We start from the raw sequence: 14,413 nt of genomic DNA, 5'->3' as shown, positions 1-14,413 counted from the left end.
AGTCTGAGTGGGGGCGGAGCTCCAGATGGTGATGTTAAGACAGTGGATGGTGATACGTTGCTCTGCCCCTGAACCCAGCAGATGCAGGAAGTTCATTTGGACGTGTCTGACTCTGAACTCCAGCTATAAAACAAAAAAAAAAAAACACAGCACGGTCACTGATAGAAAACTATTTATACTGAATCACTATTTATTTGAGTCATTTAAAGGTTTTCGAAATGACTCGTTGTTACAGGAGTAAGAATTTAATAAATTAACCGATCCCATTAATGACACACTACCCATCACCCAACAGTTCCACTCTATATTACACTATTGAGACGGTATCCGTAGCGTTACTCTTGCCAAAGTCGGAGCTATCGAAATCTAGCAGCATGTCCAGAGTGTCAGAAGAATATATGGACGACCTTGTACACGCTTCATCAGAGCAATCTGTCAATCATGATATGCATTTTTCTTTCTTAATTACCCCCACAATGTAACAGAGCTAGTGCATTAATATATGACTGTTGATTTGCCATTATATATAGACACGTGTGATTAAATTAGTTGAACAGTTATGTCAGGTTCATGCAGGTTTACATGATTTGAATATATTATGATCATTCCGATTATGATCCAATTCATTTCTGATTAGTTAAACTCAATACCTTGGACACAGTAATTGGTCGAAGGCAGGTGAGCCCGCCTCTTGTGAAGTTGCATGTCACTTCTATAGAGTCAGACGGGCAGCCCAGGTTTGGGTCGATCCAATAAGTGCCTGTAGAAAGGAGAGGATATTTAAATACGATATTTATTGAACCGTCGTTCAAACGTTGCATCGTTGACAAGCTGTATATGCGAGAACATTTTGTCAGTATAACAAATAGGCTGATGTTTATACAGACGGTATATTGAAATGAAGACCAAGACACACACACACACACACACACACACACACACACACCATCGATGAATTTGTGTTGGCAGGTTATAAGGTCTCGGCAGAGGCGAGCCGGATGATCCCGTGTTCCTAGTGGATTCTTCAGACTGAGAACTAGCAAACTCAGATAGTGCAGTGTCTGTAAGATTGCTGGAGCTTGATCCATGGGAAAATCCATCTGATCCTCCATCTGAGAGAGAGAGCGAGAGAGAGAGAGAGAGACAGACAGACAGAGAGTGGAGTGAAGGAGGAGAGTGGGGTGTGTGGTTTAGTCGGAGTCTGCAGTGGGAGGGTAATGTTTGGGGAAAAGCTAACGTGAAAAAAAAAAACCTACTTCAGTACTTACAAAGGATTTGGGGATACTGGGGGGTCCCTAAAAATACAAAAAGGAAAAAAAAATAACCACGTTAGGGTTTAAGTCTGTGTGCATGTTCATATGTGCATGTAGGCCAGAAAGAAATATGAGAGTACATAAAGATCTCTCTTACTGGTAAACCAGGAGGCCCGCGACGTCCAGGAGCACCCTGAAAACAGTCGGCACATTTTAAACGAGTGTAAAAGTGTTTGTGTTTGTGAATGTGTGCACGTGTGTGTCTGAGAGTGTTGTGTGTGTTGAAAGCCTCACCCTCGGCCCCTGAGCACCCTGTATGACAAAATAGAGAAAAAACACAACACTTAAGGGTTTTGCGTTTTTCTATTCGTGAAAAACAAACGCATGGATTCTGTGGGTGTATATTCCATTTTTACCATTTCTCCTCTGCTACCAGAATCTCCTCTAGGACCCTAGACAAAGGTCGGAGATTAAGAAAGCCATGGGTCACAACTTCAGCGGTACCGTACTCATCATATCCTTTACCAAATGGCTAAAATGGCTTGTTTATTTTCATCTTTTAGAAACAAACATCGTTCAACTGTATCGCTCAAATATGTCCGAATTTTTCAACAATAAGAGAATAAGTGAAGTAACGTAACGCACGGTGGAATATACTGAGATATCAAGTGTTTGTTATCGACAAGCAAAACCACTTCCGACTGTGTGTTTAACTGAAATGAATCAACAAGTGTGTAATATATATTTACGATGGATATAAAAATTCTAATAATTAAGCTTAACGGTTAAGCTTTTTTAAATATGGTGAAGGTTTTTTTTATTTAACATTTATGGAAGGAGGCTCAGGTGTCAATACTTTGTAGCAGTTGGCAAACCGCGTTTTTTGTCTTAATAACTGCGGAGATAACAACTTTTTACAGCTGCTAGAATGTAAGTGATAACAGGAAGTAATTTATTTCCCTGACATTCTACTACATTAAAGTATAAACTGACTAAATGAATGTGGTGATGTTCTTTAATTAATGTAAAAATGATAACTGTTGGCAAATTGCTAGAATCAATAGAAGGAATAAAATACTCCTTTTGTTATGGCTATCAGGGGCAATTCCATCTTGGGCCCCTAGAGGGCACCCTGACTGTCTGTGGAGAACCACTTCTTCTGTTGTCCCTCATTTCCAGTATTAACCATGCTCCTTTTGTTTGTTTTTTTGTCTTTTTGGTCATTTTCTTGATTAGTTACCCTATTCGAGTTATCTGTTTTCTTCCTTTAGTTGCTAGAGCATTGCATTTAGGTGACGTTTGTGTTTTGCTTGCATTTGTTATTCTTTGTACTGTGTACTTGTACTATTCTGTTTTGATCGTTTAAGTTTGTCTAGCCTTGTTTTCTTAATTTTGCTTAGTTTCTGGTTGTCCTGGTGTTCTGGTTATTTCCGTCCCCGTGTCTGTTTCCCTGAGTTTTTTTCTCCATGAACTCCATCGTGACACCTTTACTTATTAAAATCATATACGTTTGACGTTTGTATTATACTATATATTGACACATCACTCACAGGACTGCCACCTGGGCCGATTATACCAACAGGACCAGTCACCCCCACTTTACCCTGAGGAAGATGGGAAAGAAAAAACATTCAGTATTTCCGTCTTGCACAAACGACACACGTAAGTCTAGATTCAAAGAAATTACGATTAAGACTGCAAAAAAAATGTGTGTGTGTGTGTTGATGGATAACAGGTTATAAATTGCACCCATAACTGTTGCAAAAACAGACATTCAAAGCAAATACGAAAATATCATTGTGAAATGCCAGTTACAAAAATTGCAGGATTTGTTTAAAAAAGCTTAAAGAGACCTGATGTTAAAAGGTTACCCGAGGTAACCCTGCCAGGCACACTGTTGTTGTTCAGTGTTCTCCTGATGGTGGACTCATGAACTTTAACATTAGCCAATATGAGAGAGAACTTTAGTTGCTTAGAAGTTACCCCGGGTTCCTTTGTGACCTCATGGATTTTTACATCTAATTTCACCTTCAATGCAATGAACTGCTAATCCTAGAGCTTTTTGCCACTCACAGATATGTAATAGTAGATCATTATCCTCAATAAATAAATGACACCGTATAATGTTAGGACTTGTGCGAAATCTGATGTTTTAGGTCATATTTATGTAGAAATATAGACCATTCTAAAGGGTTCACAAACTTTCAAGCACCATTGTATGTGTGTGTTATTGTGTATGATTGTGTATGTTTAGTCTCACCATTTGTCCAGGGGGCCCTTTAGGTCCACGAATACCTTTAGGCCCAAAGTCACCCGGAGGCCCCTGCCCAAGGAAAACAAAAAGACACTATTAATTAAACACATATGCACACCTTCATACACACAGCATCACTACTCACATATGCTACGTGTTCATGGTATTTCCTAGTTTTACAAGGTTAGTGAAAAGGGACCAAGAAAACATGGTGCAATATAACACAGTGTTAGTGTGTGTGTGTGTGTGTGTGTGTGTGTGTGCGTTCTAGTTTCCTGACAGACAATAAGTTTCCACAACCAATGTCCAATTACAGAACATTTCTTACTGACTTTCACAAAGCAAAAGTTTTCATTTGGTGTGTTTATACTTAACGCACCTCCTTGTGTTGTGATGCACCACAGTGTTGTAACTATAGCACATGCCTCTGAATCCGCCCACCTGCTGCACTACACACATCTGACTGACGGCAGAACGGATTTTACTAGGCTTTTTTGTTTTTTTTACTATCCTTTTAGCCCATTTATACTAGTCGGGCCTCACGTGTATTATTACAACCAATTATTATAACCAATTATGGTTATGGTTTAGGCTTATTATTTGAATTTGCATTACAAAAAAAAATGTAAACCAAGGTCAACAAAAAGCAGAAAGTGTTACACTCTCTCTCTTTCTCTCTCCATCTTACCTTTGGACCAAATATTCCTAGTATCCCTGGAAAACCAGGCTCTCCGACATCTCCCTAAAAAAAAAAAACATGACATTAAACCCTAAAGAAATATCCTACGAGTAAGAGGACACACCAAAAATATAAAATATGCATATGATGCAACTGTATGTTAACAGTGCTACGTGAGCGGATCAGTTTCAGAGGAAATCTGATTTCCTTTAAAACTGTACACGTGAATCTGATCTCAAAATGTCGGGTTTTGAAATGTCAGTATCTTAGTCAGTATCCCAAATGTCCGTATCTTAAGGAATTTTTATTTATTTTTTTTTTTTTAAACTTGGATCAGGTTAAATTTATACATTTAAATTTCAAAATGAATAAACACAACGCAAATCGTTAATGAGTAGAACGAATACATTTATCATCGTCTGTATCGTTTACACCGATCTCATTTGAAACACTGGAAAAACCAAACATATACAGGTACGTAAAAAAAAAGGAGTACTAATCAATAGTTATTACTTATCAGAGCTGAACGCATTCGTCTCAAGCATTTAAACAGATATATCAGTCATGAATGTCATTTTGTATATTAAATGTATCCAGAAAAAAAATCGATATTTACTTTGTTTCAGTCTAAACAGGTGTAATTGTATGCGTTTCAGTTTTGTTATAAAATCTATGGTATGTAATAGTAAAAAAGTACTAAGAAACAGTACTCGGAAAAATACCTCAATTCCCAAGGGATTTGACCATTGATTTAAAAAAAAATTATATATATATATATAGTACTTTATGGTACTCACTGGCTGTCCTTTGGGCCCTGGATCTCCCTGAGCTCCTGGCAGTCCCATTCCTCCTTTAAATCCTCTTTTCCCTGAAGGACCAGGATGACCTGGGAGACCTCGCTCACCCTGCCAATTATTAAATAGCTTATTGATAGTAATTGTCACTGACTAATATAGCCTAAATGAAATAAAATTTGCTCCTATTTCCTGAAATCAGCATGGATCAAGGCACACAACCCATCAACTGATGCAATTACCTGTGCTAGCATACAGATATACTGTATTTCAGATGCATGAGAGGATTTATCAAAGAGATAAAAATGATCTTACTCTTAAATAATTAGTGTTCAGTGATGATCTGATGAGGATCTGACACTAAAGCGCCAGTATAATGACAGTTAAAGGCAGTAAGATGCGTTCAAAAACATCAAACCGAAGAGCGTGGACATTAGTGTGCAAATGTGAATGAAAACCTTCTTAAAGGCTCTGTTTAAATGCTGTCGGCATCAGGAGTACAAACAGACGTCGAATCCCTAATATGAAATGTTAACCGTGGCAATAAGTCATCCTTTTGAAGAACATTCCGATTGTTTTGAGACACTAAGGTGCAATGTAGAAAAATACTCCTTATTGAGACGTCTAATCTAATTAACGTCCTTTGGCAAAATTGATGCAATGCAAAATGATTCACTTTACATAAACACCTGCCTACCTTTTTGCATCTTCAGGTTGAAATAGCCCAAATGACATATTTATTAAGGCAAACACACAAAATAGACGTTGCATGCTGTCATGTTTAATCATTTATCCATAGGCCATTTTATTAAACCAGCTTGAACATTTTTGTGGTATCACGTTTGTATATCAGTAAATCAGGGCTGTGGTGTGTTGCGGTGTGCTGTTTGTTCAGCTTGAGAGTCATCTCACCTTTGGGCCAAATGAACCCTGATCTCCTGGTAAACCTGGAACACCAACTTTCCCCCTTGCTCCAGATTTCCCCGGAAGCCCGACCTCTCCATCGTCTCCTTGCTCACCCTGAAGAAAGAGAGATAAAGAGGAGAACGAGAGAGAAAGAGGGTGCGGGAAGTCATTTTCAGGCATGCGTCACTCTGAAATGGTGTACCAATATAAGTGAATACTGGTACACTGTATATACGCAGAAATATTGGTGTATTTTTTACAATTCCAAATATACACATTATTTAACAGAAAAAAGGAAAGAAGAAGAAGAAGAAGAAGAAGAAGAAGAAGAAGAAAATTATGCTTACTGGTATTCCTTTACTTCCGTCCTTCCCTGGAATACCATCCACTCCAGGAACGCCCTCCCGGCCCTCTCGACCAATCACACCCCTTGGGCCTGGCAAGCCAACCTCACCCTTCAAAAACGAGAGAGAGAAATTTTGTACTCTATGGAAAACCATGGTATGTTGAATAAATATAAATAATGATATTTATATAATGATAACACCTTTCCAGACTCCAAACTCCAAAATTTCCACACACATAAGTCTAAGGTTGTTTTTTTTTTTGTTTGTTTGTTTGTTTATTTTTTGTTACTGATGTGAAAAGGACCAAATGTGCTAATTTTATAGAATTATATAGCAATATAATAAAATATACTCATTCAAATGCAGTGTAAACAATGCTCTCGTGCTTAGACGAACTCATTCTAAACACACAGAAACGTTAAAGCCATTTATTTTGTGGACAAAATGTCGTTTGACAAACGTCCTGCAATTTTTCCTGAATAAACTGTCGGCCTACAGCACAAAGGTCAAAGGTGATTTATAAGTAATGATGACAGAATTGACACTGTTCAGAAAAGTGGCTGTTTATGTCAAACTGTTTTTCTGTACTGTACAATTTTTACCGTTTTTGTGTGTGACAAAAACAATGATAATCAACAGGGGGAAAAAAAAAGATCTGTTGTTCTTACCGGTGCTCCTCTACTTCCACGTTCTCCTTGCTGACCCTGTTTACCTTTTTGACCCTTTAAAAGGAGAAAACAGAAGAAAAAAAAAAAGAGATGGTTAAAAACCTCCTACTGTCACACCTCTCAAACACTGTGACACATTAAACACAACCCCAAAAAACACAACCCCATACCTGTTCCCCTTTTGATCCTTTGGGGCCTTGTTGTCCACGAGGACCAGGGTGACCCTAAAATATATAAAAACACACCTGAGTGAGAGAGAGAGAGAGAGAGAGAGAGAGAGAATATGTGTGTGTCTGTGTATGTCTGTGTGTGTGTGTTCATTTGCTCACAGGTAATCCAGGTGCACCAGCTTTTCCTCGAAGTCCGTCCACCCCCGTCTGACCCTGGGCATCAAAACATCACCAGTGAACACACAAGAAAATATGAAAATCTTTATTCAACGTGTGAGTAGTTTGTAGAAACACACAACGTTCGGCATCGGCTTGAAATTGATCTCAAACTGGCAAGATACTGATAACTAGGCCGAACTCAAATGCTAGCTCTACGCATTTTAACAATTTCAGGAAGGATTTCTTGACAAACGTTATCACTGAGTGGCCATACAGTATCGTGTCAGTAGCCAGGTGAATTCCCATAATGCATTTATGTCAAGGCAAGCTTTAATACACAGGGACTTGTATGGTAGTATGTATGGTTTTTTTTTTTAATAAACAAACAAACAAACAAATAAATAAATAAAAAACAAGGGGTATTATTTATATATTCGCAAGTGTCAACACTGTGTCAGGACAGAAGGCTTTGCAGCGCATTCACTTCAAAAGAGGGAAACAGTTGCACGTCAATAGAATTTTGCTATGTTTATATGTGTACACGTGTGTTATGCATGACCGTTACGAGGGCCGAAGAGCCAAAGGTCAAATCCAACCCTGATATTAACTCACTGGGTATCCTGGATCTCCTGGCTCCCCTCGGTCACCTCGGTCACCGACGCGACCCTGGCAAACGCGCACGAACACACACACACACACACACACAGTTTATTAATGTTTTCTGCTATACTGCAGACACAATATATAGGAGAAAAACGAGTGTGTGAGAGACAAAAACATTAACTCACTCGAAATCCAGGGGAACCAGGAGGACCTGTTATTTTCCCATCATCTCCTTGTTCGCCCTAAACAACAACAACAACAACAACAACAACGAAAAAAACTTACATTAAATGAGATGAAAGTGTGATGCATAAGTTTCCTCCTTGCCATATTTTTGTGTGTGTAGTTTAACATTAGAGGTGTAAATAAATATGCACCATCGTAATGCTTTATGGATGCTGCAGTGAAAATGCTGTGGTACATTTCTTGTTAATGAGCAAAATACACAGGTACCCACAGGAAGTGTGATTTTACCTTTACACCTTTTGGTCCTGGAGGCCCTATAGGACCCTGTGGCCCATGGTGACCCTACAGAGAGAAAGAAACAAAGAGAGAGAAATTGGAGGGGGAGAGATACTGCTCCTCTATATTCTCCACTAAAAGTGTGAAAGAGTGAGTTCATAAACATCAGATGTGTCTAAGAATCTTTCATCATCCTCACCTCATACCCTACTAGACCTGGATCCCCCTGTTGTCCCATCCGGCCTGGAGCACCCTGAAGAAGAAGTGAAAACTGTTTGTTGAATATTCCGAAGAAAATTATTCTTTTTCCATACCAATACCAATTCTGACATGACATTCTGACCCACATGCCTTAACTGAGAGTAAAACAGAAAGTGCGGAAATGAGCATATGGAGTAAAACATAATGAGATTTTAATTCTGTCCTTAAGAGCAAAGGACAGAATCAAGCTGAAGCAACACAATGTAGCTTTCACACTGAAACCATACCACTTTGGATCACTGTCTTGCTGCATAATCCAGTTTTATTTACCAGGAATTTTCTGGTAGAGAGCATCCCCACACCATCACACTTCCACCACCATGCCTGATCTGATCGTAGGTATGATGATCTTTTTGTGGAATTGTGTGTTTGGTTTACTCCAGATGGAACGGGACGCCAAACAATTCCACATTCGACTCCTAAGTCCACAGAACATTCTCCCAAAAGGTTTGAGGAACATCAAGGAGTGTTTTGGCAAAATTCATATGAGCCTTAATGTTCTTCTGGGTCAGCAGTGGGTTTCACCTCACCACTCTTCCATAGATGCCATTTAACCCCCGGCGTCTTTCTGATAGTGGAGTCATGAACACTGACCTTTATTGATGCAAGAGAGGAATGGAGGTCCTTTGATGTTGTCCTTGGGTCTTTTGTGACTTCCTGGATGAGTCGTCGCTGTGCTCTTGGAGGAATTTTGGAAGGACGGACACTTCTGTGAAGGTTCACTACTGTGCCGAGTTTTTCCATTTGGAGATAACGGCTCTCGCTGTGGGTTCTTTAGAGTCCCAGAGCCTCTGAAATAGCTTTGTAACCCTTCCCAGACTGATGTCTTTCAATCACCTTCTTCATCATCATTTCTGGAATTTCTTTAAATTTTGGCACAGTGTGTTACTCCGTAAGACTTTTAACCCACTTCATGCTGTTGAGAAAGTTCTAGATGTGATTGAACAGGGTTTGCAGTTGTGTCTAGTCCAGCTGAACCCCATTATCAGTGCAGTTTCATAGATTTGGGGAATTAGTAACTACGGGCGCAAATACATTTTAAGCCAAGTTGGTATTGGATAACATTTTTGCTTCATTATATAACATTATCATTTAAAAACAACAATTTAGTAGCCCTGGTCCTTGAATGCCCTCTTGATGGTCTGGTTTCTCGAGACATCTACAGTATATACTATGTCTGAAAGATTTTGTGTTTCAATGTCTGCTTGAAGAATAAGTGATTGGGAATTCTACTATACACCCCAGACCAAACAGGCTACAATCACTTAACTGTACATTCACATTGGCTCAGGGCTGAGAAACGTACCATCTAACCAAAATAAATTATTTTGCTTACCGCAGGTCCAGTAGTTCCTCTTGATCCTTTTGGTCCAATGGTTCCAACTGGCCCGGGTTTCCCTGCTGTTCCTGTCACACCCAGATGTCCCATGTTGCCCTTTGCACCCTATAAGGAACAGATCCAGTCAAATACAGATACAGTATACAGTCCCGTACCAAGTAGAGACCATAATTCCTAATGGACCAACAAATTGTAACAGCAAAGTAAATAAGTCCATACAAAATTCAGCCCTGAAGTTGGAGTCACATGACTGTATAGAACGTCTTTGTATGCTGTAGCATTAAAATGTCCCTTCACTAGAACTAACAGGCTCAACCCTGCTCCAGCATGACAATGCTCCCATGCACAAAGACATAAAGACATGGTTTTCCAACGTTCATCTGGAAGCGATCAAGTGGCCTGCACAGGACCTTGACCTCAAGCCCACATAACACCTTTGGAATAAACTGGAACGCAGACTGCACACCAGGTCTTATCGCCCATCGTAACCTCACTAACGCCTCACTAAGTCCCCACAGCAACAACGAAATCTAGTGGAAAGCCTTCCCAGAGCAGTGGAGGCTATTATGGCAGCAAAATAATAACATATTATAAGCTAAATAAAAATAATAATAATAATAATAATAATAATAATAGCTATGTAAGATGAAAGACAGGAAGAAATATGTCAAGAACTTGTTCATAGAACTTGGCATAAAATAAACAGAACTGAAACATACTCTTCCCACACTGAGCTGCTACTCCTCCTAAATATCACTGTAACTCAGTGTAACTCTGCCCAAATGAAACCCCAGTGCTGTTTTGTAATAGTTTTTGTAACTGATGAAATGATTCGTGGTAATGGAGACAGCTTTTGGGTCCTATTCTAAATAACTGCAAGTAAGATTGCATTAAATGTACTAATCTATTTTTGAATTGTTTTTGAACATTACACAGTAAAGAGAAAAAGCAAGAGGTTACATATAGGCTTGAAAGAAGAAGAAGAAGCCTTTATACGTCACATATACATTACAGCATAGTGAAATTATTATCATTATTATAATAATTTTTTGTCAGGAAGCAGGGGTCAGCGTGTAGGATCAGCCATGCTACAGCAGATTAAGGGCTTTGCTCAAGAGCCCAACAGTGGCAGCATGGCAGCACTGGGGCTTGAACCCACAACCTTCTGGTCAGTAGCCCCTTAACCTTAACCACTCGACAAACAGTGCGACAAAGTCATCGTGACCTGTTGGTCAGTGAAAATTCCAAATTATTGCTGGAAATACAAATAACAATACCGCCCCATAAAGGCAAACAACTTAAGTATGCAAATACTGAAACTGAAACTGAGGAAAATGGTGCCAGAGTTTATATGTACTGGAAAATGTGATTTTCACACCATATTTTTTTCCCAACCTACAGCAAGACACGATGTTGAACGTTATTTTGAGTCATTATTCAAATTCGACCAAAACAGCACTCAACATGCCGTGCCACGGTAGAGCAGTAAACCTTAGTTATTGTCTTTTATTTAGTGTTCATGTTAGGGTTCACACTGCAGAAGTTCTTCGGGGAAGGAACCAGGCACCGAATTAGCAACAAACGTATTTGTTTTTGTCGCAAACAATTCAATTCTAAGACTTTTTTGGCTCACGAACCTTGAGGCCAGGCTTCCCTTTCTCACCCATTTTCCCTGGCTTCCCTTCAGGACCCTAAGCACAAAATAAACACACACACACACACACACAGGTAATTCAAAATATCTCATTGATGAAACATAAAAATGGTTATTGGTTTTCTTCTTCTGTGCTTTCTAAAAATATATATAGGTAGCCACTAGTACACAGACCTTCTATTAGTCACTTGTAGGGATGCACTGATCCGATTATGAATATTGGTATTAAAATAAAATAAAAATTCTCCTGATCCAATCCACTGATATATTTTAAGCCGAGAATGTACCGCAACAGAAGCGTATAGAGAGTCAATTGATTACTTAAAAATCAGAATGTATTATATTATCGAATGTTTGTCCTGAAAACCATTTGCTTTATCGCATTTTTTAAACTTTTGTGTACATAGTAATGTGTGTGTGTGTGGGTGTGTACTCACTCTGACTCCAGTGAGTCCAGGATCACCTGGTGGCCCTTCTTTGCCTTTGATCCCTGGGTCACCCCTGGTACCAGGTTCACCCTCTGGCCCCATGTCACCTTTTTCACCCTGTTTAACAAAGCAATGTTGCTAATGCTAAGAACATTCTAATGAACATGACAGAATCCATACTAAGACTGTATACATACATACATAGTAAGATTGGAAGAAAAGCTTAAAAACAACCCCCCAAAAGAGTCTTCTAGACGATTCTAATACAGAATACATCGGAACGGCATTTTTCTTTTCGATGAAAAGATGAATATGAGATGATGGATCAGAATTTCAGCATTGAGATGAGAGATCCTTTTACTGTTTACCGTGTTTGCTATTCAGAGGAAATGCAGCATGACCGCGCTGTAAGCATGGGGCTCCGTTATACTTCACAACATCTGGATTATGCCAGAATCCTGTTTGTTGATTTCACCTAGGCATTTAACACAATGTTCCCATCACTGTTAAACTTTCCACACTTTCTCTGCTGAACTCCGACGTGCCAGCGGATCGCTTCGCTCCAGACCGACAGGAAATATCATGTGAGACTGAGGAAGCTCACATCAGTTTCTCTGACCCTTAGCACTGGATCGCCTCAAGGTTCACCTATGTGTCACCTGCACTCTACTCTGTGTATGCCATTGAATGCACCTCCAAAGATCCTGTAAACTTCTAAAGTTTGCTGATGACATGGCAATCATTGGTCTCACATGGACTTGAGATACAGGCAAGTACTGAGTAATAATTACACGTAGACACCACAATGAAACCCAACAGAGGACAAGTTTCATTTGGGTTTAATGGGACACTCGTACCTTGGCACCGTCGGGACCAGCTGGGCCAAGTTCACCCTCCAAACCTGGCTCTCCCTATACACACACACACACATGCATACACACCATGAATTAACTTTACAAAAAAAATGCTCTCACGTGTATAACATCCACGTACAGTGCGGTCCAAAAGTCTGAGACCACTCGTGAAAATGCTTCAGTATCAGATCAATATCACAGTGTGTTGCTTAAATTTAAATAGTGACCTAGAAATGTTCTTTTTTGTTGTTGTTGGTTTAGAATTTTCAAAATGCTAAAACTTTCTGAACGAACAAAAGGTCAGACGCACCCTGGGCCCGATGAGGCCTGGAGCTCCGGCACTCCCGTCGGCTCCCGCCGCACCCTAGAGCATAACAAAACGCAAACTACTGAGTATCTGTCATTTCTTTTCAGTAAATTCTATCATTCTAATTTGATCACAGAATGTTCAACATGATCAACAAACACGAACTAGAATCTCTATAGTGGCGGAGCCCAGCTTTCACAAGGTTAAAATGAACCACCTGCAAACTTCCGATATCTATTTAAGAAAAACATCAAAACATCAACATGTTTTTCTCAGAAGACAGATAGTGATCATTCTACCTTCTCTCCTGGCTCACCAGGGACGCCCATGTCTCCCACTTTTCCTGGTGGACCCTAAGGAAGAGGGACAGTGAGAGACCATGACAGAAAGACAGAGAGAGGCCCTTTCCTGAACTGAACTGTACTGAGGAAGCGGTTTCAAATACACATGCCATATACTGTATATACGCTGCTCTGGCATACAGTATTTGAATCATATTTTTATATCTGAAATGAACATTGTGTGTGTGTGTGTGTGTGTGTGTGTGTGTGTGTGTGCGCACTTGAATATGTTATGGACATTTACCATTGGTCCAATGTTTCCAAGAGGCCCTATTGTTCCTGGTATTCCTGGGGGTCCCTTAGTAAAAACGAAATATTTGATCAGGAAATAGTTTCACACACACACACACACACACACACACACACACACACACACACACACACAGGCATACCAACACATGCAGTACCAAGCTGTGAGGAGAAGAATTAAACTAAACTGAGCCACATTTGTGTCTCATTAATGAGACGGAAGCAGGCAGGAAGCATCTTTAATGTTCTACTTTAGCATCGATTTCACTCACTGGCTCTCCTGCAATCCCTTTTTCTCCTGGAGCTCCAGAAGGCCCTTGGATTCCCTGTAGAGAGATAGGAAGTGTTAACAACCAATACCTAGGCATTTGGCAATAATCAGTTCTATAGCATTTTACAATATTCCAGGCACCCATATTGTTATCACGAATGTCATATGCTTATGTTTTGGTTAGTGTTTCCGTGCCCGCACAGCCCATGGTTTATTTCCCCTGATTGTGTTAACCTGTTTCTTATTTCACCCAGAGAAGTTGATTTAAACCATGCTGTTGCTTTGTCTACATGCAAAGTCTTATTGTGCGTTCCTGACGATAGTACGAGCTTGTTTTCCAAGTCCCTGGTATCCCTCTGTGTTCTGGTTTTGATCTCAGCCAGTTTTGCACTCTAATTGTGCATATTCCCCGGT

The 14,413-nt window shown here is 39.7% G+C and overlaps 1 protein-coding gene across 1 annotated transcript in view; it reads right to left on the bottom strand.

Moving 5' to 3' along the window:
- The window catches only part of col27a1a (collagen, type XXVII, alpha 1a), a 63,834-nt gene that overhangs the window by 5,716 nt on the left and 43,705 nt on the right, over positions 1-14,413 (bottom strand). Inside the window, exons 32-58 of the mRNA XM_053649359.1 lie at positions 14,001-14,054; positions 13,724-13,777; positions 13,438-13,491; positions 13,142-13,195; positions 12,835-12,888; positions 11,987-12,094; positions 11,533-11,586; positions 9,893-10,000; positions 8,495-8,548; positions 8,308-8,361; positions 8,019-8,075; positions 7,843-7,896; positions 7,231-7,284; positions 7,072-7,125; positions 6,902-6,955; positions 6,234-6,341; positions 5,893-6,000; positions 4,984-5,091; positions 4,196-4,249; positions 3,514-3,576; positions 2,804-2,857; positions 1,670-1,705; positions 1,548-1,565; positions 1,333-1,446; positions 947-1,187; positions 651-760; positions 1-123 (exon numbers count right to left, since the gene is read on the bottom strand). The exon at positions 1-123 is cut by the window's left edge and continues 78 nt beyond it. Of these exons, the coding sequence (XP_053505334.1) occupies positions 1-123; positions 651-760; positions 947-1,187; positions 1,333-1,446; positions 1,548-1,565; positions 1,670-1,705; positions 2,804-2,857; positions 3,514-3,576; positions 4,196-4,249; positions 4,984-5,091; positions 5,893-6,000; positions 6,234-6,341; positions 6,902-6,955; positions 7,072-7,125; positions 7,231-7,284; positions 7,843-7,896; positions 8,019-8,075; positions 8,308-8,361; positions 8,495-8,548; positions 9,893-10,000; positions 11,533-11,586; positions 11,987-12,094; positions 12,835-12,888; positions 13,142-13,195; positions 13,438-13,491; positions 13,724-13,777; positions 14,001-14,054 (2,058 nt within the window). The remainder of the gene's footprint in view (positions 124-650; positions 761-946; positions 1,188-1,332; positions 1,447-1,547; positions 1,566-1,669; positions 1,706-2,803; positions 2,858-3,513; positions 3,577-4,195; positions 4,250-4,983; positions 5,092-5,892; positions 6,001-6,233; positions 6,342-6,901; positions 6,956-7,071; positions 7,126-7,230; positions 7,285-7,842; positions 7,897-8,018; positions 8,076-8,307; positions 8,362-8,494; positions 8,549-9,892; positions 10,001-11,532; positions 11,587-11,986; positions 12,095-12,834; positions 12,889-13,141; positions 13,196-13,437; positions 13,492-13,723; positions 13,778-14,000; positions 14,055-14,413) is intronic.

The sequence above is a fragment of the Ictalurus furcatus genome, chromosome 18, assembly GCF_023375685.1.
Source record: "Ictalurus furcatus strain D&B chromosome 18, Billie_1.0, whole genome shotgun sequence".
NCBI lineage: Eukaryota > Metazoa > Chordata > Actinopteri > Siluriformes > Ictaluridae > Ictalurus > Ictalurus furcatus.
Note: the sequence above shows the minus strand (reverse complement) of the source record. Positions and strands in the feature narration are given on the sequence as shown.